Consider the following 23,719-nt stretch of genomic DNA (forward strand, 5'->3'; position numbering starts at 1 on the left):
TCGTGGTACTTTGGTTGTATTAAAAATGTCAGCATGTTTACTAAGTTTTAGTATCTACATACCGAATGATAATTATGCATTCCATAGCTACCTACTGAATGATAATGATGCATTCAGTGTTGTTCCTCCAAAAAAGATACATCTTCAATATCAAATTTGAATTATCCAAAAACAATAAGACTAGGAAAGCTTCAAGTGTCAGATTTATAATCTCAATTCCGTTGTGGGTGAATTTTCTTCAGTCATTAGGATCACCATATAAGTAGTAGCTATATTCTCTATTCCCGGAAGTTATTTAAACTCATCCACATACACTTAGTACCTTAAGTACAAATGCATTACATTGCATATGTCACTTTGTTGATGCCACATCTTAGAAACTAGTGGAATAGGATGATCTAAAGACAAATTAACCTACAAAACAAGAATTCATTAATATACACATATCATATAAAAATAAACTGTAAATAAAAACAAATAAATCCATACATGGATATAATGATCATCATCAACAAAATTAATGATATTACGAAAATACCCATCCGAACTCTAAATATAAAGTTCTCATCAGCTATTGTTTTTTTTTTTGTTTCAAAGGTGTTTTTGTCCAATTATTTTTGGTGAAGCTCATTTTCGCCTCGCTTTATAATAGCAAAAAAATAAAGATGTGACATATAATATGACATTTCACATCATATCATATAGAAATGTTCTATATGAGATATAAATATGGAAGTGACCTTGCTCATTTGACAAACTTGTAAATATATTTGTAAAAAACTGCGTGGCACTGTAATTTGGGTTGGAGGGTATTTTCTTTTCTCTGCAAAGGGGAGAAAGAGAAAGGAGGTGGACGACGGAAAGCCTTTAGAAATGGCGCCCTTGCGTTTAAATTAGGCCACACCCACCCACCACTTCGCTTCTTTTGTTCTCCTGTTTCGTACAACAGCTAGGTTAGGTTAGGTTTGGGATTGATTGGAGAAGATGATAGTGAGAACTCCCCCAGCGAAGAAGAAACGGGCGACGGAGATGGAGAGCCCACCGCCTGCTGGCCCAGGCCCTCTCGTCATCTACGAGGATGACCCTCCTCCTCCTTCCCTTCCACCCACCGACGACTCCCACCACTTGCTATGCACCTACCAATGCCGTCAAATGGTTCCTCTCTCTCTCTTTCTCTCTAAATTTAATATTCCATTGATTATCAAGGTGGCTGATGGGTTTTGCATCTTTGCCTGAAGTGAATGCTTTCTTCTTCACCATTATGTGATGGGTGGACTGTGGACTGTGGACTGTGCACACCTTCCCTATTCAATCCTTCATTAGATAGATATCAGTCATATCATCATTGTTTGTTTGTTGATGAATTATGATGTAATTCATTCGTTGAATTTTTCCATAACTGGACTTCATTCTGGCAGCTAACTCTGGTATATGTTGACAATCGTATTTCGAATTGGACCATTTAGAATTTCTTGCCTCCAGTTTTATCGCCAATGTGTTTTTATAAGATATATGTTGGTCTGCCCTCATTTACACTTCAAATTGTTTGCCTGGAGGTCGTTGTCTAATATGGATTTTGCATGATCATCAGTGTTTTCTTTTTCTTTTGCTTGTAGACCTTTATGCATTGTATGTATTCCTTTTGAATGTATGTTTATGGGTAAGATGAACCTTTTCCTCCATTTGTCACAGGTTAAATCAGATTTTATAGATGCCTTCAGCAATGCGGAGAAGCAAGTTTCGGATTATCAATCTAGGTTGGAGGCATTAAATAACAACTTCTGCAAAGTTGGTGCGTTTTTGAATAAGATGTTCCAATACATTGCTTACCATCGTTTTTATTTCTTCAGTTTTCCCAAAGTTTTTGTACTTATGGTTCTCACAGTTCGATGCTGTAAATTTGTTTGGTACAAATCCTATTTATTCTTGCAGGCTGAATTGTTATTGCAAATTTTCATTCCAAACACACTGTTGTTGTTGCACAAATATTCTAAAATATTATATCTTTCCTTGATTGGATTATCTAAGGATGTAATACGGTGATATGGGAACTGTGTATTGTTGTTTTTTCCCAAACAATGACAAAGTTAGGGAATTTTGGTTCATCTTATCTAGGGCAGGGTATATTCTTCTTAATCGGATATACCCAGATAACTTAGCTGAAATTTTCTTATGTGGTGGGTTTCATTTAGCAACATAAACATGTGGTGTAGTGGGCTATGGTTGCAGAGACAGAAGTTCAGGCTTCGTAAAACAACTTAGGCTTTGAAAGAAGAATGGAAGGAAAAAAGGGTGGTTTATTTTTGGAAACAACGGAAATCAACATAATTTTATCTTGGTATCAGAGTGGAGATCTTGTGTTCAAATTACTGAGATTGCAACCTCCAAAATTGCTGAATTCCACCTGTGGGGCTATCTAGTGGTGAAGAGATCCACAAATGAGGAGAGTTGGAATATAAAAATAATAGTTGTCCCACATCCTAACATCTTAAGCATTTGTGAGTAGTGGTAAACCAACAAAATCTTTTCAATTCCCTTCTCAAAGTTTTGTTTCTTTTGAGTGTAATGAATATTTTACACTTTTGAATCTTTTCTTTTCTTACTGGGAATAGGATAGTCAATATTTAGTCATGTATGACCAAATTAGACTTGAGAAAACCAGATGATGGGCTGGATTAGACAAATATTAATTTATGGGCTGCAAATAAAAATGCCTGTATCTTTTAAATGAATTTAAATTCCTAGTAACTTGAACCTAAAACCAGATGAGACTTGCCTCGGATTTGTGTTGTGAAGTGAGCCCTTTATGTTAAAACTCAATATTACCCCAAATTACAAAATCTGAAAATCATAAACAATACTGGAGCAAGATAATTTCTTTCTTGTTTGCAACTGCTGTACCCTGCTGCAAGATAATTTTTTCTTTTCATTTAAATCAAAAGTCTTTAACATATATTTGGTCATCATTTTCTTTATTGTAAGTATAACGAGGTTCATTTGCTTTTTGCAAGCATAACTAGGTTAAAATTTTCTTTGGATTATCCATTTTAAGTTTATGGCCCCTGATTAATTATTTGTGTTGCAGAATCTGAGAGGAAGAAATTTCTGGATCAATTCTTATATGCAGAACAAGAACTTGCTGCTGCAAAGGGACGTGAACAGGCTCTGCAAGAGCAGCTTTTGAAGGAGGTCCACGATTCTCATGAAAGATTGACTAAACAATTACAATCGTACAGTGAACTTGAGGTATATGTTTAAACCTTTATCAAAGATGTATTAATGCAGGAGCAAAGTTCAAACACATCATGCATTGACTTCCTTTCCCATTTCATTTTGTGATTAAGGAGAACGAAAACTTTTGTCTCGTGTTAAACATCATGAGCTTAAGGGATACCCACTAATGAAACTCAGATAATTTGATACCTCTAATTTATTAATCAGAAAGAATAACTATTTGTTACCCCACATTTCCTCAATGCCTAAATGCTTATATATAATTAGTAACATCTATAAAGCTGGTAAAACAAATTTGTTATTTTTATTATCCCACATTAGTTGGAGATTGTAAACTAATTTTCTTTCTTTCTTTCTTTCTCCTTCTCTTGCTTTTTGTTTTATTTGTAGTAAAGTTGTAATTGTAGTCCATTTATTTTTGGTTGGTTTACACACATACACAATTGAGTTTAGGCCTATAACCTCAACAATCACCCATACCAACAGAAGTGTGGATGCCATTAAGCCCAAAGAAAATTGTTCGTGGTTTGATTGTAGTATTCATAGGCTCGTAGCATGAGTGAAACCTCCAAATCAAGTTCCTAACTTTATTCATTTAAAATCTTGTGCTCTAACTTTAAAGATATACCAACCTTATAATTCTTCTGTAATGTGTTGAATGTAATTCTTCTATTTTCCCAAAAGATGTTTCATTTGCTTTCTCCATCAGTTTCTCTTCCTAGGAATTTTTTTCTTCTTCTCTGTTTCAATTTGGAATTCCAAACTGTTCCCTGCCCTACTCTTTGTATCGCATGTGAAATTTCAGGTGAAGCTCCAAAACGAGATGAACCTTCGCATGAAAGCCGAGTCTTCAGCAGCTTTGGCTGAGGAGAATGCGAGTAGTTTAGAGGGGAAACTGAGCCATCTTTCTGAGAGCATAGAGAGGGAAAAAAAGCGTCTCCATAACGATCTTGCCCATCTGAAAAAAGAATCCAAGCTTTCTGTTGCTAGAATAACTGCCGATGTAAGTGGTGGTTTTTATTGAGTCAGGTCTGTATATGAACATTAACAGTCATTCAACCTTCCACATTCTTGTTTAGCTTGAACGAATGGAATGCAGAGCTCATAATGCTGAGAAAGAATCAGAGCTACTGCAAGAGCAGCTGGATGATCTTAAGGAGCAACTTAGTGAGGTATGTATCTCTTATTTGCCTTTGCCTCTTGGAGACCAGTTGATATGTTCTGTGAAAAATCTTCTCATATAGACATCATGTCCTGTCCCTTTGCAATGCCAATAGGATGAAAGGTTTTCTGCTTGGCATTAAGATTGACTTGTCTTCTTGTTTAATATAAAGAACTTATAGTACCATGAGTTGATCATCTTTTAAATGCTACATCATCTTTATTTTCCAGTGTGTGCAACAGAAGAGTGAAGTAGAAAAGAAACTATCAAGTTCCACATTACAAGAAGTTAAATCTACGGATGATATTTTGGTTAAACATCTGCAAGAAGAACTAAGAAACTATGTAAGTTTACAATCTTGATCTTTCCTGTCTATCGAATAATATTTGTAAAGCTAGAGTGCACTTTGCCTGATTTATATGCCTTTCTGCATGAATACACACACATGTACATATTCATGGTTTTTCATAATAGACTCCTTTACTTTCTTTTTTATCGCTTATACATTTTCTATTTTTCACTTATTATCCTGTTTTAGGCATGCATATTAAGGTTCATGCTGCATTGTTTGAGTGCCTCCCTATTTTGATTATAAGTGCTTCTCATAGAATCGTTATAGTTATTACATCAAAACAGCAAGAATAACAACATAAGCACAGGAACCCTCCAACCCTAAAAAAAAATAGCTTGAAAAGAACTGTACCTAAACTCTGAACACTGATGCCTAAAGGGATGCACAAAAATCAGAGACTATGCCACAGGAATATGAGGATCGTTTTTCTTTTTGGTGGTCCTGTTATTAATTCTACGTGTCATTTAATTGGTGGCCAATTGTACCTACGTTGAGTTCATTTTTGTAGTACTGGGCCATGCTCATTACACACAATAAAAAGTAGAACCTTGCTGCAAGAGGGTAGACTTTTTGCTCTGAAACAAAACTGATGTAGCACAATGTAGTTTGGGTCTTGACCTTTGAGTCTGAAATAAGTATCTCATGATACAGATTTAATGTATGCTGTGTTCTACTGATCGTTTTGTTGTTTCATGAAACTCATTCCTCTTATGACTATCTGATTGTTTGTTCGTTGAATTTTTACTAGGATGCTGAAGTGAGGGAAGCAAGAAAGCTGAAATCTTCTCATGAAAATGTTGAGTTATTGAAGGAAAAATTGTTGGAAGAAAAGAGCCGCAGAGAGAGGGTAGAGTCAGAGTTATCCAAGCTACAAGAGTTGCAGCCAAGTATGAAGACTTTGGAGGATGAATTGACATCTTGGAAGTTGATGCTGAAAGACATTCCAGGCGTATCATGTTCTGAGGATATACCTGTTAAATTTGCAGCTTTGCAAAAGTATGTGAGTTGCTCATGTCAGTATTTTGAGCCAGCTTCCCTTGATCGGTTGGAAGAATAAATAATTTCATAAATCTTCAACACTGAAACTTTACTTGTTGCTTCTTTTTTTATATTTTTAATATTTATTTATAAGGCATGCATAGTGTGACTTCTTTATTTGGTGATTAATTCTGCATATCTGGTACCACATCAGTAATTCTAGTTGTTACCATGTGCTTGATTTCAGTGCCCAGAAATTTTTGAATCATTTCTAGACTTCTGGTATTCTGGTTTTCACCCGTATGACACCATGCATATTTATTTCGTGTTTGAAGCAGTTGAAGATGGTTCAGAAGGATCCTGTCTGTGTCAACTTTGTATATCTTTATTTCTTTTTGGGGCTTCAGGACTCAGGGTTTTATTTATTTTTAAATATTCCTTTTGTTCTAGTTATGTTTGATGTATTAATGAGGGTTTCAAGTTTTTCTACAGCCTTTATTTGTACTTTTTAGTTTATCGATAAGTTCTGCTGTTATCTTCCCCACCTTATCTCCCCCAACTGCGCTATGCAAAAGAGCTTTTTTACTTGTTATTTATTTGTCTGATATTTGTTGTGCTTTTCGCAGCCTGAACATCGAAGAAGTTTATTTTTTCAGCTTCCAATGATTGAGATTTTCCCATCTAATGCAGAGAGGTAATTGATAGCATGATGAAGGTGGGCCTGGCAAATGCCCGCTTGAAACAAGTGGAGGTCTCTCTGGATGCTGCACAAATTGATAAACAAAATGCTGAAACTGAGGCTGCCCTGGCCAAGGAGAAGGTGGATGCATCAAAATCAGAGGTTAACCGGATTGAATTGATGGTAGGCCTTTTTATACATGCATCTCATGAATTATTGAAGGAAAATAGCCTCATATAATAGGAAACTGTAATAATTGGACGCTAAATTATTATTCATTAAAAGAAATAAATAATTAACACCTATATTTCAATTATAAAAATAAAAAGAACAAACCAAATTGATGTGCTCATGCTTATGCCTAAAATACAAACTTTCTTGCACCCTGCATCTATCAGACTCTAAATGGAGGTGTCAGGTGTGGACCATGCATCTTTCTGTTGTCTAACATTCTCATTTTCATGGATACATTGTTTTAGCATCTGTTCCATGGAGTGATTTTGGATATTTAATTTTGGTAATCTATACAATATTGTTATAGCATGCGAGGTAACTATTATTTGAGCGTATTTTGAGTCTTAACAATCCTATGAAGCAAATGCATTGTAACTTAATGAATATAAGTTGAAAATTCAGTATAAGATCAATGTTTCTCAGGTGTTTAACCACTTGCAAGGTCAGACATAAGCCTTTTGATACTAAACTTTTCAAAAATAACCATCAGTTCTGAAAGCTTTGATACTAAAACTTTTCATATAATGAGTCCCAAAAGGAAGTTTGAAAGAAAAATACTATTATCTTGTAATAATTTGTGATGAAGAAATTGTGGTAAATTGCAGCTCTCTATGGTTACTGAGGAAAGAGATAAGTTGAGAAATGTCGTCAATGAACTTAAGTTGGCAAAGAATGATGAAGCAGGACATGAAACATCCAATCAAACTTTTCTTCAGGTTATGTAATTTCTTTTTTCTGTACTATTTCTTATTTCTGGAATTTCTCCTTAAGTTCGTTGTTGGTTTCCTGGTTTGCACTTGCAGGAGCTTGAATCATCTCTTGCAAAGAAAGAGTGCTATATTAAAGAATTGGAATGTGGTCTATGTGAACAAAAAGAAGTTAATAGTCGTCAACGTGAAGAAATAAAGTTGCTTAATGAGAGGTTAAACAATGAAGCTAGAAGAATAAAGTCATTGGAGAGGGAGAGCGATCGACTTGGTTCAGAGATTGCTCTGCTGGAGTCCAAGGTGGGTGCCAAAATTGTTTGGAGCATTATTGATTTCCCAATTATCAGGGTTATCTTATTTTTCATACAAACAGCAACATGCAATGCGATTATGTAATTTTATTATCTTTTGCTTCCACAGTTGGGTCATGGTGATTTCTCTGCTGTAAATACTAAAGTTTTACGAATGGTGAATACTCTTACGGTTGATAATGAAGCAAAACAAACTATAGAGGCATTACGAACTGAGTTACAGAAGACAAAGGAGAAGTTACAGGCTGTTGAAGAACTGAGAAGTCAATCAGGTAAGAAGCACATGGTTAGGAACTTTGAGGTATAACTTGCATGGTAATTAGAAACTTTCTATATTGTTTTCTTTTAATTTTCAAAGTCAGATGTTTAATTTAGTCATGCAATTACTTAATGAGCTTATTTCCATTACTTCATTCAGGTGATGCTGGTAAATTAGTGGATTCCTACATATCTGAGAAGATAGTGCAGTTGAAAGAACAAATAGCAACTCTTGAAAAACGCGAGGAAAGGTGAGTGACTGATGGATATTGTTAATATGTTGGAACCTTGATATCCATTGTTGCCCCCTTTTCTTTAGCTTAAGTTTTAAAAAGCATAGCATATTGTGCTCCAATGTTGAAGTTCCCCATTTTGGTTAATTTTTTTTCCTTCAAGTGTAAGAAGATTGGATGTGATTTAGGTTATTGGCTGGGCCTACTATGTGGGGGACTGTTTGTCTCTTATGCTTGATATAGTTATTGTATTATTGCCTATTAACTTAAGCTTTTAGGAGACCAATATGTATTTCTTTTTGTAAAAAAATCTTATGCATCATTTGTTCACAATTTCATGAAAACTACAACGCTGCCTTTTGGTTGAACATTTGAATATGTCCATGAAACAGGTACAAAACTGTTTTTGCTGACAGAATTTCAGTGTTCAGGAGGGCATGCTGTGAGCTTTTTGGTTACAAGGTATACAATATGCGTTGCTCATTGTTCCTTATATTTTCATATGACTAGTTTTCCAGTTAACACAGTAATCATTATAGTAAGAAATTGCAATTACAAAATGTGTAGAGATGGTATATGAAAATTAATGAAGTACTTATAGAGATAGTAAAAGGTTTCCTATTTCCCAATTTAAAAACAATTTGAAACAAATATCTGGTTTTCGAGTATGAGTTGAAAAAAATCTTATATTGTGTATAAGATGCATTTGTCTTCGTATATCTCTACCAGCGAGTGTGTGAAACTGATTTATTTAAGCCACAGAACAACACCTTACCTTCAATTGTTGGATGCATAGGTATTAGTATGCCACAAGTGTATATTTATTCTATATTTTTCCAAGGTACTAAATGTCAATGCTTAGGCAAAAAACTTATGTATTGAGGCATTTCATTGTGTTGTTCAACCAAGATCCTTTTTTGGTTAATTTTTATTAGAGGCTAAAAGTTCATATTTCTATCCTTTACTAACACTAAGGCTCAAGCATATGGCAAATCGATTTTGTTTATGTTCATCAGACATGCTGATTTGATTTACTAAGTGGCTTCTATTTACATTAACATTGATAGAAAAGGATAATATTATCTCTTTTGAGACCATAAGAGAGTAGAGATCATGACCAATATTTTTGTGGCTAAAATATTTTCTAAAATATATCATTCCACAAAAATATTGGTCTAAAATATATTATTCCACAAAAATATTGGTCTAAAATATATCATTCCTAGGCCATTTTTAATGTTTCGCTCTTGTGCACAAAATAATATATTGTCTGCCATTTATATGCTACTCCAAGGTTATCAAGGAAGAGAACAATGATACAGTGGGTGTTTGTGTTATACTGGAAAGCTACAGTGGGAAACACGCCATATAATCTCATTTAGCTTAAAAATATTTTCTAATAAGGATTATTTGAAGTAGCATCTTCCCCTTTAAATCTGTGATAAAGGGTGAGAATACTTTTCTGCCGTTCTTATTTTCTATGGATCTATCTCTAATCAATCTAGTGAGGAAAATGATTAAATCCTTTAGCAATTGATTGATTGGATTTCATTATGGAAAAAGTGGGAAAGAATGGTAGATGACTGGAAAAGGGCATTTAGATAGTGGACTTAGTTTAGTGCAATCAGATCAGGTTGTTTGCCGACTTACTGTGCGGTTTTTTTTCCTGAATTCCAAGAAAGTAGCTAAAAGGATTTAGAAGCTAAGAAAGGCAGAAAAGAAGATGCACCAGTAGTAGGTAAGATATGAAATGGTGTCAAGATCTGGAGAGAAAGAAGGCATGGGGTGTAATTTGGTACAAAAATAATTTGGATTTTCTGAAGAAGTTTTTGCAGTATGTATCTGTGGTAAATGTGGCCTGCATTCTCGTAGATGAAACTCAAATGTGGTGGTTAGAGGTTCACGTTTATGCCATTCAGAAGAAAATGTCACAAGGTTATAATCTTCGTTTAGCTGTGGTGAATGAGTATCAGATTTTGGGATGATAAGTGGAGTAGAGGGTTTTCTTTGTGATTATTATTCCTGCATCCCTGTTGCTTGTCATCTGCCCATGTTGTGTCAATTTCTAATTTGATTGTTTCCTCTTTGATTCCATTGGGTTGGAATTTCAATTTCCATAGAAGTTAACATCTTGAATTTGGTGAGCTTTATTCCTTGATATCGATGTTTGAAAAAGTATAGTATCCTATCCTTTCAAATTACATTCTTTGAAAATTGGAATTCAAGTACATTCTTGTGATTTACCATTCTTATTAGTTGATTGATGAAACATTTCTTCTAATTTCTACCATCCGAGATGATTTGGAAGGTTGAATTACTTTGTAAAGTACAAGTGTTGCTTGGATAATTGCTCATTAAATAGTTGATACTTATGATAATATTTTAAGGAGGTGCAATGTTTTGTGTCATGTGCAAAGAGGAAGTTGAGTCTCAACTTGAGACTCTTCTCCACTGCTTAATTGCATAGGGAATATGGAATAATCTATTTCGTGGGGGTAAGGTTGAGTTGTGGGATCCAGGATTCATGTCTCTCTTAATTTATGAGGAACATTATGCTTTTGGTAGAGGGAACGGTGAAAGTCTTGTGGTGTTGTAGTATGTTAGTTATCTTTGTGGGCATTGTTATCTAAAAGAGTTTAGAGATGTACCATCTTTCTTTTCTTATGCAGATTTGGATGCTAGTTGAGATATTTATGTTTTGTATTTTTGATGTGTTTTAGTAATTATTTGGCTGTTAAAGGTTATGATTGTACCTCAAGTGGACTGCTTTATCTTTTTATTCCAATTTTGGCAGATTGTAATGGATGAACACCAGCGTCCCAATGGAATCCCCGTTACACGTTTTACCCTCCAATCTATATATGCTCAAAGTGATGATGAGAAACTTGAATTTGAATATGAATCAGGGAGCACAAATATTTTGGTAAGACAGCATTTTATAAAAATTCATTTTCTCACGCTGTCAAGAATGAGCTCATTTTGAATAGTACTTTACTCCTTCAGATTTCAATGAGAATGGAACAACAGCCGCATCTATGACTTGACCTTTATTGTTGTATTTGAGTTAGTAACATAAATGAGAGGACAGAATTTACTAATTGTGTTATTTTTATTGAACAGGCAAATGATTATACCTCGCATCCTGAGATATCTCATCAGGTATGGATCATGATGTTTTTCTACAATTCTTAGAAGTTGTATTTTCTTTTTTTATGTTGGGAAATTTGCACAAACACCTTGTGAAATATTAGGGGTGTGTTCGTTTGGCACCCTTTCTTTTTCGACAATTAATCACCCAAACTTCAGTTTTAGTGTGAATCCAATTCCATCCAAATATATATTAAATAGTTCTAAACACACCCAAAAATTTTTTTGGACACCCATTCACAAAGTTTTGTCCCTTTAATTAAAAAGAAAAAGAATAGCCTTATCTTCCATACAAAACACCCACATTTTTCATGGACCTTTCTTCTTCCTTCATATATACACATCTCAACCACATTTTCATCACCCATTCTTACTATAGTTACCTTGCTTCTATCAGATGCCTGCATGCTGATAAGAGGCAAATAAAATAAAACTCTAAATCCCAACTTTGCTTTCAAACTAAGCCAAATGAAAAGAAAATTCCACGCTTTCCAATTTCCTTAAACGGAGGGTAATCCCTGAAATCAAATTGAAATGTCCCTAATTCTTTTGTTCTCCTCCATTTTCTCACCAACCAGATAAAGAATTTGGAAATACAGATGACCCCATAAAACCATTACTACTTTTAAGGAGTAAAAACACATTAATTATAAAATAAATAATATTAATCAGGGATTAAAAAAAAAAACTAACACATAATGGATAATTTGCAGTGCTGAAGTAAATAAGCATTTCTAGGGAGAACATACCACAAGATAGTCTACGCAAAGTAACTTTGTTTTCACTGTTGAGAGTGAGAGGCAATGTGTTCTTCTTAGAAAAGAATGTGTTTCGGGGTGATGGGTTTTAATGGAGGAGTAACAACGAGGGAAGGTGGTGGGGTGTGGAATGAAAGGCATGGGAGAGTGATCCTGGGTTTTCAACCTAAAGCCATAGCTAGTGGTGGTGGGGAATGGGCTGCCACCATGGGTGACTGATGGGGGAGGGAGAGGCCAGATGTGATGCTGAATTATTGTTATTATTATTATTATTATAAGTTTAGAAATATTTTATTTCTGACTTTTTAATTATAAGGGAATTGAATAAATTGCCGTTGAGTTAATAGATATTTTCAGCAGAATTGGATGGAGGTGGTAATTAGCACTGAATGTAGAGTTTGGGAGGGAAATAGGAAAAAGAAAAAAAAAATTATTAGGTGGTAAATGCACACACCCCTAATAGTTATAGTATAGGTGGTTTTTGTGCAAATTTTCCTTAAAAAGGTATTTTATATGCTTCTATACTGGTAGGACCATTGCTTTATATGATCTAGCCTATGCCAGATTTTTAGATTGAGAATTCCATTAGGAAGCTTAAATGCTTTTATGTTCACGATTCACAGGATGTGACAAATGGCAATGTGAACTGTGATTCTCTTAGTTCTAAACAGTAGTAGTTGATTTCCCCGTTTTCTTTTATTTGTGCTCTTGCTTTCTTTCATGCCCTTTGTTTTTGGGGTTAGGTGGGGAATTAACAGTAGATTGGAAAATGAATATATTAGCATTGCAACAATAAAATAGTTTGCAGTGACCCTATAGTCGTATTTCTTTTGTGGAAATAATTTCTGAAGAAACGTTGCTCTCTAAAGCATTATGGATCGATATGGGGTTCAAAAGGGTCGGATGTTTTTCAGGGCCTATGTTTAATCTATCAACATGGTCTGGTATTGAACTGGGCTACCTGGACCTCTTATTGGTCAACTCATGTAAGATATCATTTTGCAGGTTGAGATATTTATTCGGAAGTTAAATTCAATCCCAGCTTTCACTGCCAACCTAACTGTGGAGTCTTTCAACCGGCGAACGTTAACTTAAAACTAAGTGAACTACTCATCTATTTTGCGCTCAAAGTATGTTTCAATGTCTCTTACAGATGAGTCACCAAGATTGTATATTTTACTTGTCATGTCTTCCCTAAATTGGTGATATGCGGGAAACATTGGCATATGCGTCTCTACGTTTGTGTTCCTGCATATAGACTTGAAAAGCAAATGTGCTGCTGATATATTGCGTGTATCTATCTTTGCCATTTCCCCAGACACTGTTAGCAGTAATTTTGTGAGTTACCATGGTAAAAACTTTCAAATATTTAATCCTGTGTGTAAATTCATTTAACAGGTAGATTGGTAGGCCCATTTTCTTTTCTATGCTATTATCCCATTGCTATTATAAAATATTTAATCGGGCCCCATCTGTTGATAGCACACTAAAATTGCAGTTTTCAAAGAACCTAATGTGGTGCCATTTTCTGTTTTTTATTTTATTTTTAGTATATTTGTTTTGTGCTAAATTGATTGTTAACTTGTATTACCAAAGTAATAAAACATGCTATATGCACTTACGTATTCTATTGCACGCAAAGAAACCAAGAGAGATTGCAATGAGAGGGAGAGAATTTGTTTATCAACTGGTAGATGGCCAAGTATGCTTTTGGGTTTTTAAGATCTTTTATGGTCCTATTTCTAAACATGTATATAAAAAGAACCGAAGAAGGAAAATTACAAAACCGATTGCGAGAGTGATCCTAATTATGTCCCAAAATGTGCTTAATTATGTAGTACCATATTAACTTTTCGATAAATAAATATGAATATGAATATGATGTAGAGTGTAACTTGATAGTTGAGAAAGCAAATGTCGTATGATATCATTTTCCAAGGAATACAGCTTTTCCTTTCAATAATTTGGATTAGTAACTTAGAATCTCCTATGAGCAGTGACTTGAAATTGAATGGTGTCTAAGTTGTGTTGATGTCTGGATCTGGTGGGGCTATCAACTGATGGCGCCTGAAGGTTGGGGCCACTAGCTAGGTTCAGGCCTTGCTCTTCTTTCCTTCCTATCGATGGGGGACAATTGGTCATGTCCTAAGAGCATGGCACCTGGAGGCTGGAGGGTGTGCACACTTGTGGTGAACCCGTAGGTGATGTTGATTGTAATGCACCATCCTTCTCTATGCGTCCTTGCCACGTGAGCATGGCATCATGGAAACAAAGAGGGGTTGCTGGAATCAACTGCAGGGGTGCTTTTTTCGACTCATCCAACCAATTTCTTGTAAGATTATAGCAGGGGTGGAGCTAGGATTCTATATGTGGGGAAGGGAGAAAACTTGGCCACAAGAGGATAGCATTATTTTACTATAACGCTAGGTCCAGTAGAAAAGTTATTGTGCGTGTCATAATATTATTAGTCTGAAATAGCAAAATAGTGCTTATATTGATTCCGCCCGTAGTCCGTTAGAAGTGGGCACTCATTCAATATGGCTATCCTGTGATTTTATGTCAAAGAAAATGCCGCAAATTTAGGTGTCAAAAGCTTCGTTTCTCTTGTGTTTCACTAATAGAGGTGTATATTTATTTAATTTACGTCCACCAGTGGTGTAGTAAAAGAGTGGGATAGGAATAGGATGATGGGATTTCAAAATGATGAGATGAGAGAATTTGAAACATCAAACATATGATTTATTTTTCTAGAATCTGTAATACTTCTTGCATGGCGAACCTATCAAATATGATTCTAGCAAGATGAGATTTAAATATGGAATTTTTTGTTGTTGTTGGATGCATCAATTTGTAAGGGAGAATCATTGGTGATGCATCAAATATGACTAGGTGGTTGTAGTGGGCAGTGATGGTGACAGCAGTGGGAATGGTGGCGGAGTTTGTGACCTTAGTCCGTTGAATCGAGATTTTGGAACTCAGGTATTTGGATAGCATTTTAACTTTGGAATCTATGATAAGTTCCAAACCTTTTCACCCCAATTTATTTATATATAAAAATTTAATTTGGAACCCAAACAGCAAAAAAAATTGTAATGTCGTTATTGAAATGTGAAGAGTGTAGTTTCTCTGTCCACAAACACTTCATTAAAATGACAAGTATATACATATGTGTATAAATAAGAGTTTTAATTGAGGGACATTATTCTTATTGAGTCTATTTTGCATTGTATTTTAATGATTCGAATCGTTTATTTTTTCAAGTTGTTTCTCGAAAACTCACTCAATTATAAAGTCATGTAACGACTCAATGAAATGTTTGTCATTTTAGTGTTTTCTTCAGTAGATGTTCTAATGGTTTTTAATTTGTCTATTTATTTCACAAGGACAATATCTTTAAATCAAGACTTGAAAAAAATAGACGAGTTTCATCATTATGGTACAATATGTACCGGACTTCACAATGTGTCTCACACATAAGAGTGTTTGAGAGATCTCTTAATAGAGGATCTTTGTGCATAAATGTATACGCATATACAAAGTGAACTTTGTGATTCTATATTGAGGAGATTGGCTAGTCGGCGAGAGAAAGAAGAAGAGGAATTTTATATGTTGCCGTCATAAGCGAATAATGTGAAAATGTCATGGGGTGGCAGAAAAACTGTCCATGCGTGGATAGATTATAGATAGCCGTCTCACATGGTCATTGACCCATATCAATCAGTTAATGCCTAAGCATGATGAGCATTATAAAGAAAATAATAAAGATTTTCCATTTTCAACTGAGTTGCAGTTGCAGTTGCAGAGCTTTGATGATAAACCATTTACAAATATTTATTTATTTATTGGTTTGCATGACTTAGCTAGTAGCTATCGTCGCCTCTTTCTTTCTACACAAGCGAAGAGATGAAGAGACGAAGAGATGAAGAGATGAAGAGATGAAGAGAAGAAAAAGGAAAGGGAAAGTGAGTGGAAAGTAAGAGTGCAAGCCCACCTACCGCCACCAATTACTTCATCAATCCAAGCGGAGAGCCTTTTTTGTTTGACCTTAACAAAAACATTCCTGCAGATTTTGAAAATCGTCTGGTGCTTTGAATTTGTTTATGCCGCTCTCGCTCTTTTCATTCGTCCAGACTCCAACAAAAGTGGCTTTTTGGTTTTTGATATAGGGTAGGGGGGGAGGGTTATGACTTATGTCCAAGTTCAGCCTACTTCTGACCTATTTGGTGTGTTGACTTTTTTCAAGCACACACATACACCACAAACAAAACCCCCGCCAAGTCCAAGAGTTGAAAATCACACCAACTTTTGGTCCACTGTTTGCTTGCTGCATCTTCCGTGGCCTACGTGGCTGCAAGCCTACGAACACAAACCCCCAATTCGAACGCAATTATGCCTTCAACAACGTCAATGTCATTGCAATGCTAATGCGCCAGCCAACATATAGGCCAGGACACAAAGCCCTAATGGTACATATCAAGGTCTCGGTGCTATTAGTAATGAAATCACTAGTTGTAATTTATTTTGTTAAGTTTTTGATACAGCAGTTTATTCATTTGTAATGTTGCTGTTTATAAATAGTGTTTTTTTGGCATGAGTAGCACTAGCTTGTTCCCAAACCTTCATGCATGTTCCTTGATCAATATATAATATATATCCATAATAATTCTGATTTCATAAAGCAGTTTCTCATATCTTCCATTGTGTGGACTGGAAAAGCGCAAGAGCAAGAATAATGCTCATCTCCCAAATTAAAGGTATATTTGTTCAAAAGTAGTCTACAAACGTGAGAATAAGAAAAGTGGTAAAGATAAAGAAGAGATATAGTGGGGGAGAAAACGAGTATATGTAGTCCCCGCCGGAAGGGTCCCCTTTTTACTTGTACTAGTGCATGCACACACGAAAAACATTGTGACTTGTGAAAACTATATATATATAGGGCAGGTTCATTTGGAGTCCCGCAAAACACTCTTTCATTATCAACTCCAAATTGTGTTGGAGGAGCAAGGAGCTTCAACTTTTCCCAAAAGTCATGCCGCAACTTTTTCCTTTTCCAAAGAAGAAATATATAACAACTAAAATTGAAGCAGCGCAATTCCTCCAAAAGTTAATGATCAAACTGTTGATTGAGGGGTTGAATTGGAGGAGTAAAAATAGGCTTTTTCACTTTCTCTTAATGGTCAAGTTAAAAACACAGAAGAAACACCTTTTCAATATGGATATGGGTTTGAATGTGTCGTAGGAAAACAGAATACCACTTGCAATATGTGTGTGTTGGGATCCACTTAGGATTCATATGTTGTGTCTCCACTTTGTCTCCCGCTTTTCAATTTCTCTAGACATCTTTCCTTGTACTTGAACATCAAACCGTCTTTACACCAAACATTATAAAAAATTAAAGCATATACTGTATTGGTAGCCATGAATTTGAGCAACTACTGTTCATATAGTCATTCTTTTATTGCCAAGTAAAGGTATGGTTTTCATTAGGAAGTAAATGTAAGGGTCCATTTGGATAGAATGATTCCAAATTTAGGGATTTGGATGACACTATAATCTTTGTATGTCAAGATTTGAAAGAGAGAGAAAATAAAAAAGACAAATGGATTTCAAATGACTTATTGCATATAGTCATTTCCATATTCTAAATTTACTACATTTAGTAAATCTTGATATACATGGATTGTAGGATTCTAAGTTTTAAGACTAGTTTTTGTTGGAGTTTTTATTGAAAGCGTTTTCAATGAAAGCACTTTTGTTAGAAGCACACAATTATATATATATATATATATATTATTTGAAAGTTCAAGTGCACCTTGGAAAAGAACAAAAACGTGTTTCTAGTCTAGTGAAAAAGGGCATTAACTTGCAGACTAGTGGTTTCAAGTTCGAACCCCATGACACCTTGATAGTGTGTGTTATTAGAAACCTCCTTCCCTTTGTAATTTAGACTATTGTTTTTGTATTTTATATATAAAAAAGTGCTTCTTGACAAAATATAGTTGGAAGTACTTCTAAAAAAAAAACTTGTAAGTGCTTCTAAAAGAAGCACATTACCCATAAATAGTTGAACGTGTTTTTGGCTATTTGAAAACCTTTTTTGACCCTGTAGAAGCACTGTGGAAAAAAAAAAGTCATAAGCCAAAAATAAAAATAAAAATAAAAATAAAAATAAAAATAAAAATAAAAATATTAGGACTCTGACATTTGGTGTTGATATAGATGGTTTAATAAGATCATTTTATTGCTTGAATAAGTTGGAAGTTTGGACTGCAAAGAGAGCACATTAATGGATTTCCTGGTGGAAGTGTTATCCACGTGGTTATAGTGCGTGTGGATTAATATTTCCAAGGAGCATGGCTTATAAATTTAGAGCAACTACTTGCCATATATTCAGAAGTAGCTTGAGCAACGCAAGGGAACAACCTAGGCCTCCCTTCACAAGTCCCTCTCTTCCTCCCTCCCTTCACAAGTCCCTCCCTCCGTCGTTGCTTGTTTGGCGAAAGACATAGCCAACGGAGACTATACAAGGACGGCGGAATTAGCTAGAGAAGCAGGCTATAGCATAATTATATGGAAATGGAACAAAGGAGGCAGCTCCAGAATCACAAAGGTGAGGCCATGATCACATCTGAAATGGGCAAAGAAGACATCACTCTTGATTGGAGAGGCAGACCTTCCAATCCTACCAAGCATGGTGGGATGAGAGCTGCTGCATTTGTTCTTGGTATCGTCTTCTTCTTCTTACTTTGTCTTTGCTGTTTTCTCTTTTAGTACTTTTGTTTGTTCAATTTCTACATATAAATATATAAGCAAAGCATGTTCTCTTCATGCATACCCATACATATTACATACACAACTCAACTGGGTTTCTTGGTTAAGTTGATACCCTTCAAATCAAAAGGGATTAATTTTGTATTGCTTAAGTACGCATTAAGTACTTAATTACTCTTGTTATTAAGCAAACCTATGGAGCTAGTTTTTTTTCTTTTTTTCCCGTTTAGTAAGTTGGTACTGTATTTGTTTGTTTATGATATTATTATTTTCGTTTTCAGGACTTCAATCATTTGAGATAATGGGAATTGCAGCAGTTGGGAACAACCTCATAACATACGTGATAAATGAGATGCACTTTTCTCTATCAAAATCCGCCAACATAGTGACAAACTTTATTGGAACTGTCTTTCTCTTGGCCCTTGTTGGTGGCTACCTCTCTGATTCTTATCTTGGGAGTTTCTGGACCATGCTTATCTTTGGCTTTGTCGAACTTTCGGTGAGAGCTCAGCCAGCCACCTTTCCCTCACATCATTTCACCCTTTTTTTTTTTTTTTTTCTTTCTCTCCCACCACTTTTAATTTTGTCTCTATTCAAGCAAGAAAATTGTTTTTGTGCATATGAGCATATGAACAATAAACACCCTTCAGTTATTAAATGACATGTGTTCGAATTTGGTGATAAATTTAATTTCATAACCCAAGTGTTGAAAGATTAATTAATTTATTGGGTTTGATTGATGACTTGACTGAATATAAATTTTATGATAAATGCATACGCAATTAATTAATTGTTTCTATGATATGTGTTGTGAACAGGGTTTCATATTACTCTCAGTCCAAGCTCATATTCCCCAGCTGAAGCCACCCCCATGCAATAACATAGCTGCTGCTGATAATGGAGAAGAGTGTATAGAAGCAAAAGGCTTCAAGTCATTAATCTTCTTTGTAGCACTTTACTTGGTGGCAATAGGGAGTGGATGTGTGAAGCCCAACATGATTGCTCATGGGGCTGACCAATTCAACCCAGAAATCCCCAAGCAGTCCAAGAAACTCTCCACCTACTTCAATGCTGCCTATTTTGCCTTTTCTATGGGTGAACTCATTGCCCTCACCCTTCTTGTTTGGGTCCAGACTCATTCTGGCATGGATGTTGGCTTTGGAGTCTCAGCAGCTGCCATGGCAATGGGATTGATAAGCTTGGTTTCTGGTACCTTATATTACAGGAACAAGCCCCCTCAAGGAAGCATTTTCACCCCCATTGCTCAAGTAATAATTCATTTTCTCAATTATACCTATATACCTTTTCAATCGATACAACCTCATACTCGATATCTTCAGTATAAAAATACACTGTAGATTGATATTCAGTACCAACCAATTGCTATCGTATTATACATATGTGGAGCCTTAAAAGTTATATATAATCGGTTATACTGTTTGATACGCATCTATAGGTATGCAATTTTGTTTGCTTATGATGTTTAAAAAGACTGGTTACATGATGCATGTGGGTTTGTCGAATATGAGATTGTGTAGATGCATGTAACAAATCTCTTTTGTTATTATCCTTTTCAGGTTTTTGTGGCTGCAACACTAAAGAGAAAGCAGGTTCGTCCATCCAATCCACAGTTGCTTCATGGAAGCCAAAACAATGTGCCAAATGACACAACCACTTTCTCTACTGACGCTGGCAGTTTTCTTCACACTGAAAAGTTCAGGTAAATATATAATTAATAACATGTTTATCTTTCTTTCTATAATCCCATGCATCGTGCATGTCTTCTGAATTTTGTATTCACATCTTTATATGTTGAAAACCAATAAAATAAATATAATAAGAGAATTCGAATTTCCAACGATTCCTTTCCCAGTTTTTTATTACTACTTTAAAATTTTATTTTGGTGATATCATGATGATTAATTTTATACCAGGTTCCTGGACAAGGCCTGCATTAAAATGCAAGATGGCACTAATACAAAGGAAAGCCCATGGAGATTGTGCACCGTCACTCAAGTGAAGCAAGTGAAAATACTGCTTTCTGTTATCCCAATTTTTGCTTCCACCATAGTTTTCAATACCATTTTGGCTCAGCTTCAAACTTTCTCAGTCCAACAAGGAAGTATGATGGACACCAAACTCACCAAATCCTTCCATATCCCTCCAGCCTCACTCCAATCTATCCCTTACGTCATGCTCATCGCCGTCGTCCCTCTCTACGACACTTTCTTTGTCCCTTTCGCTCGAAAATTCACCGGTCATGATTCAGGAATCTCCCCATTAAAGAGGATAGGATTTGGGCTCTTTTTGGCAACCTTTTCAATGATTGCAGCTGCCATCATGGAGGAGAAGAGAAGAGATGCAGCAGTGAATTCAAACAAAATCTTGTCCATTTTTTGGATCACCCCACAGTTCTTGATCTTTGGATTATCAGAAATGTTCACAGCTGTAGGTCTTATTGAGTTCTTTTACAAGCAATCCTTGAAAGGGATGCAAGCATTTTTAACTGCAGTGACTTATTGCTCATATTCATTTGGGTTTTATCTAAGCTCCCTCCTGGTGTCTCTGGTGAACAACATCACCTCCTCATCAAGCTCTTCAGGTGGTGGTGGTTGGCTTGGTGACAATAATCTCAACAAGGACAGATTAGACCTTTTCTATTGGTTGTTGGCAGGCCTTAGCTTCCTCAACTTCCTCAACTATTTGTTTTGGTCTAATTGGTACTCCCATAACCCATCTTCATCAGCATCAAGTGCGCCAGGGAATGAGACTCCCATGGAGGATTATAACCATTATAGATTGGATGATAATAATATACCATAAAGTTATAATAAGTAATCTATGTAACGTTACACTTCATTTTATATAGGGGGTAGGTCATCTTGTAATTTAATAATATATATATATATATATGTAACTATGAATGAAGGCAATAAAAAATAGGGCTCGAATGAGGCTCTCATATGTGCCTGCCTTTTTCTAATATGCGTATATACAGAAACATGCCATGCATAAGGGCACCCTTATAGTTTTGGAAACTGATAAGTTTTATATAGCACTTCAGTTGAGAGATTCCTCAAATAAATATATACGTTAGTTTATTTTCTTATTAAAAGAAAAGCACGTATATACAACTTTCTTAAAAAAGAAACTAAAGTCGAAGATGTATTGGAAAGCACATAAAACTTCTCTTTAAAAAGAAACTAAATAATAAGATGGTCCGGGGAAAAATAAAAAGGGATGAACTTTAGAGGACTAGCTTGCAAGTCCTTAATTTGATATCAGTTGGTCCAAACATGTATGGGAATTTGTCTTTAACAAGATGCAATTAATATACATAATACATTTTGTTTGCAAGGAAGGAATTTGATGATGAGTTGATAACAAAAGGAGGATCATCGTGCCTTATCCTTTGATTCTTTGAATGTCATAAAGGGAATACGCAAGTGGTGGGCTAGTGATGATATGTTACTTGAAATTAAGAGGGAGGGAGGGAGGGAGGGAGGGGAGGGGGGGAGGAGGGAGGGAGGGTCCTTTAGAGAAAATCTAACAACCATGATGTGATGCATGCAGCATATGGGACATCATAATGAATAAGGCCTCAAAAGAAAAAAGTCAAAAAGAAAAAAAGTAAGAGAGAGAGAGATGTAATCAATTAAAAAGTAAACTAACAGAGAAGTTTGTTCCCATTTTGATGTTGTTAGTCAACCATTATACCTTTCTACAAAGGGACATGTCCCAAACATGTTTTGATGTTGGTGCGCTATTTACATGTATGTAAATGTAATATAGGGGGCCCCTTGCTATATGCTTGTAGATTGTAATTTAAGAGACCATTCGGAAATGCTACATATTCATATGTTGGCCAAAACGTTAGCATGTCGCCAACCCCAACCCCAACCAGAAAAGAAACAAGGACGACGACTTATTCATAATTTCATGGAAGGAAGAAAACTCATTCGCTCATGGATATCTGCATATCTCATATATCTCATATATCTCATATATCTATATAATAGCTTAAACCACTAACTACATTATATATCCATCATCACTCATCACTCATCACTCATCACTCCACTTTCACTGTGTTCTCTTTAAAGACCAGACATTATAAGCGAGGATAATGGGGTGCAGGTGCAGCAGCCACACAAATCTTTTTCGTTATATTCTTCTCATTATTATTTTTTTGTAACTCTGTTTACACCCAAAAATTGTCTCTGGATACTTAAAAATATTCTTTGGAAACCCCTAACCAGCAGGGTGAGCTGTAGCGCAAGAGGCTTTGTTCATCAAGGACATTGTTGTAAGAACTTTCATGCTTTTCTAACCCTAATACTAACCTTGATCTGACATGGTTATAAAAGATCTTCTTCTCCTCATGCAGCTCTCTCTAACTCTTTTCCTAGATGGGGTGAGATTTATGTATGAGTGTGTGTTATAACTAAGAGGAAAGGGACTTCTATTTATATGCAATCAACCCTAGTGTCTTACCCATGAAGAAACATTCAAGTAGTCCGATTTACATTATGTTAGATTAAGTTAAATTCAATCCATATGAAATAGGGAAGTATCACAATCCTTGCTTAACTTGTATGGATTGAAATAATGGCCCCGTGCATGGTTTGGATGGTTCACTATACCAATGAAGAAGAATAGTTTCAAGCAGAGTAACTCAAATAACCACTTTAATAATATATGTTGATCACATGATTATTACTGGGTATGACGAACAAGAAATATCTTAGCTGCAAGACAATTTGGCCACTGAGTTTGATGGCTATACAGATGCAGTTGGACAGGAAGTGTGACAGATATGAGATCCACATTCGGTTACTTCACATTCATGGGAGGTAATTTGGCTACATAGAGGAGCAAGAAACATAAGTGGGTAG

The 23,719-nt window shown here is 35.5% G+C and overlaps 2 protein-coding genes across 2 annotated transcripts; both read left to right on the forward strand.

The window, feature by feature from the left end:
• Positions 768-13,537, forward strand: LOC18788348 (mitotic spindle checkpoint protein MAD1). The gene is made up of 16 exons (XM_007225134.2): positions 768-1,155; positions 1,693-1,792; positions 3,086-3,246; positions 4,040-4,237; positions 4,314-4,406; positions 4,627-4,740; positions 5,497-5,744; positions 6,417-6,588; positions 7,245-7,355; positions 7,443-7,646; positions 7,767-7,929; positions 8,076-8,166; positions 8,541-8,610; positions 10,943-11,071; positions 11,269-11,307; positions 13,059-13,537. The coding sequence occupies exons 1-16, from the start codon at positions 985-987 to the stop codon at positions 13,146-13,148; spliced, it is 2,154 nt and encodes a 717-aa protein (XP_007225196.1). The 5' UTR covers positions 768-984; the 3' UTR covers positions 13,149-13,537.
• LOC18792574 (protein NRT1/ PTR FAMILY 4.3) lies at positions 18,334-21,882 on the forward strand. The gene is made up of 5 exons (XM_007221760.2): positions 18,334-18,777; positions 19,106-19,323; positions 19,643-20,092; positions 20,402-20,544; positions 20,759-21,882. The coding sequence occupies exons 1-5, from the start codon at positions 18,624-18,626 to the stop codon at positions 21,645-21,647; spliced, it is 1,854 nt and encodes a 617-aa protein (XP_007221822.1). The 5' UTR covers positions 18,334-18,623; the 3' UTR covers positions 21,648-21,882.

Source organism: Prunus persica, chromosome G1, assembly GCF_000346465.2.
Source record: "Prunus persica cultivar Lovell chromosome G1, Prunus_persica_NCBIv2, whole genome shotgun sequence".
In the NCBI taxonomy this organism is placed as follows: Eukaryota; Viridiplantae; Streptophyta; class Magnoliopsida; order Rosales; family Rosaceae; genus Prunus; species Prunus persica.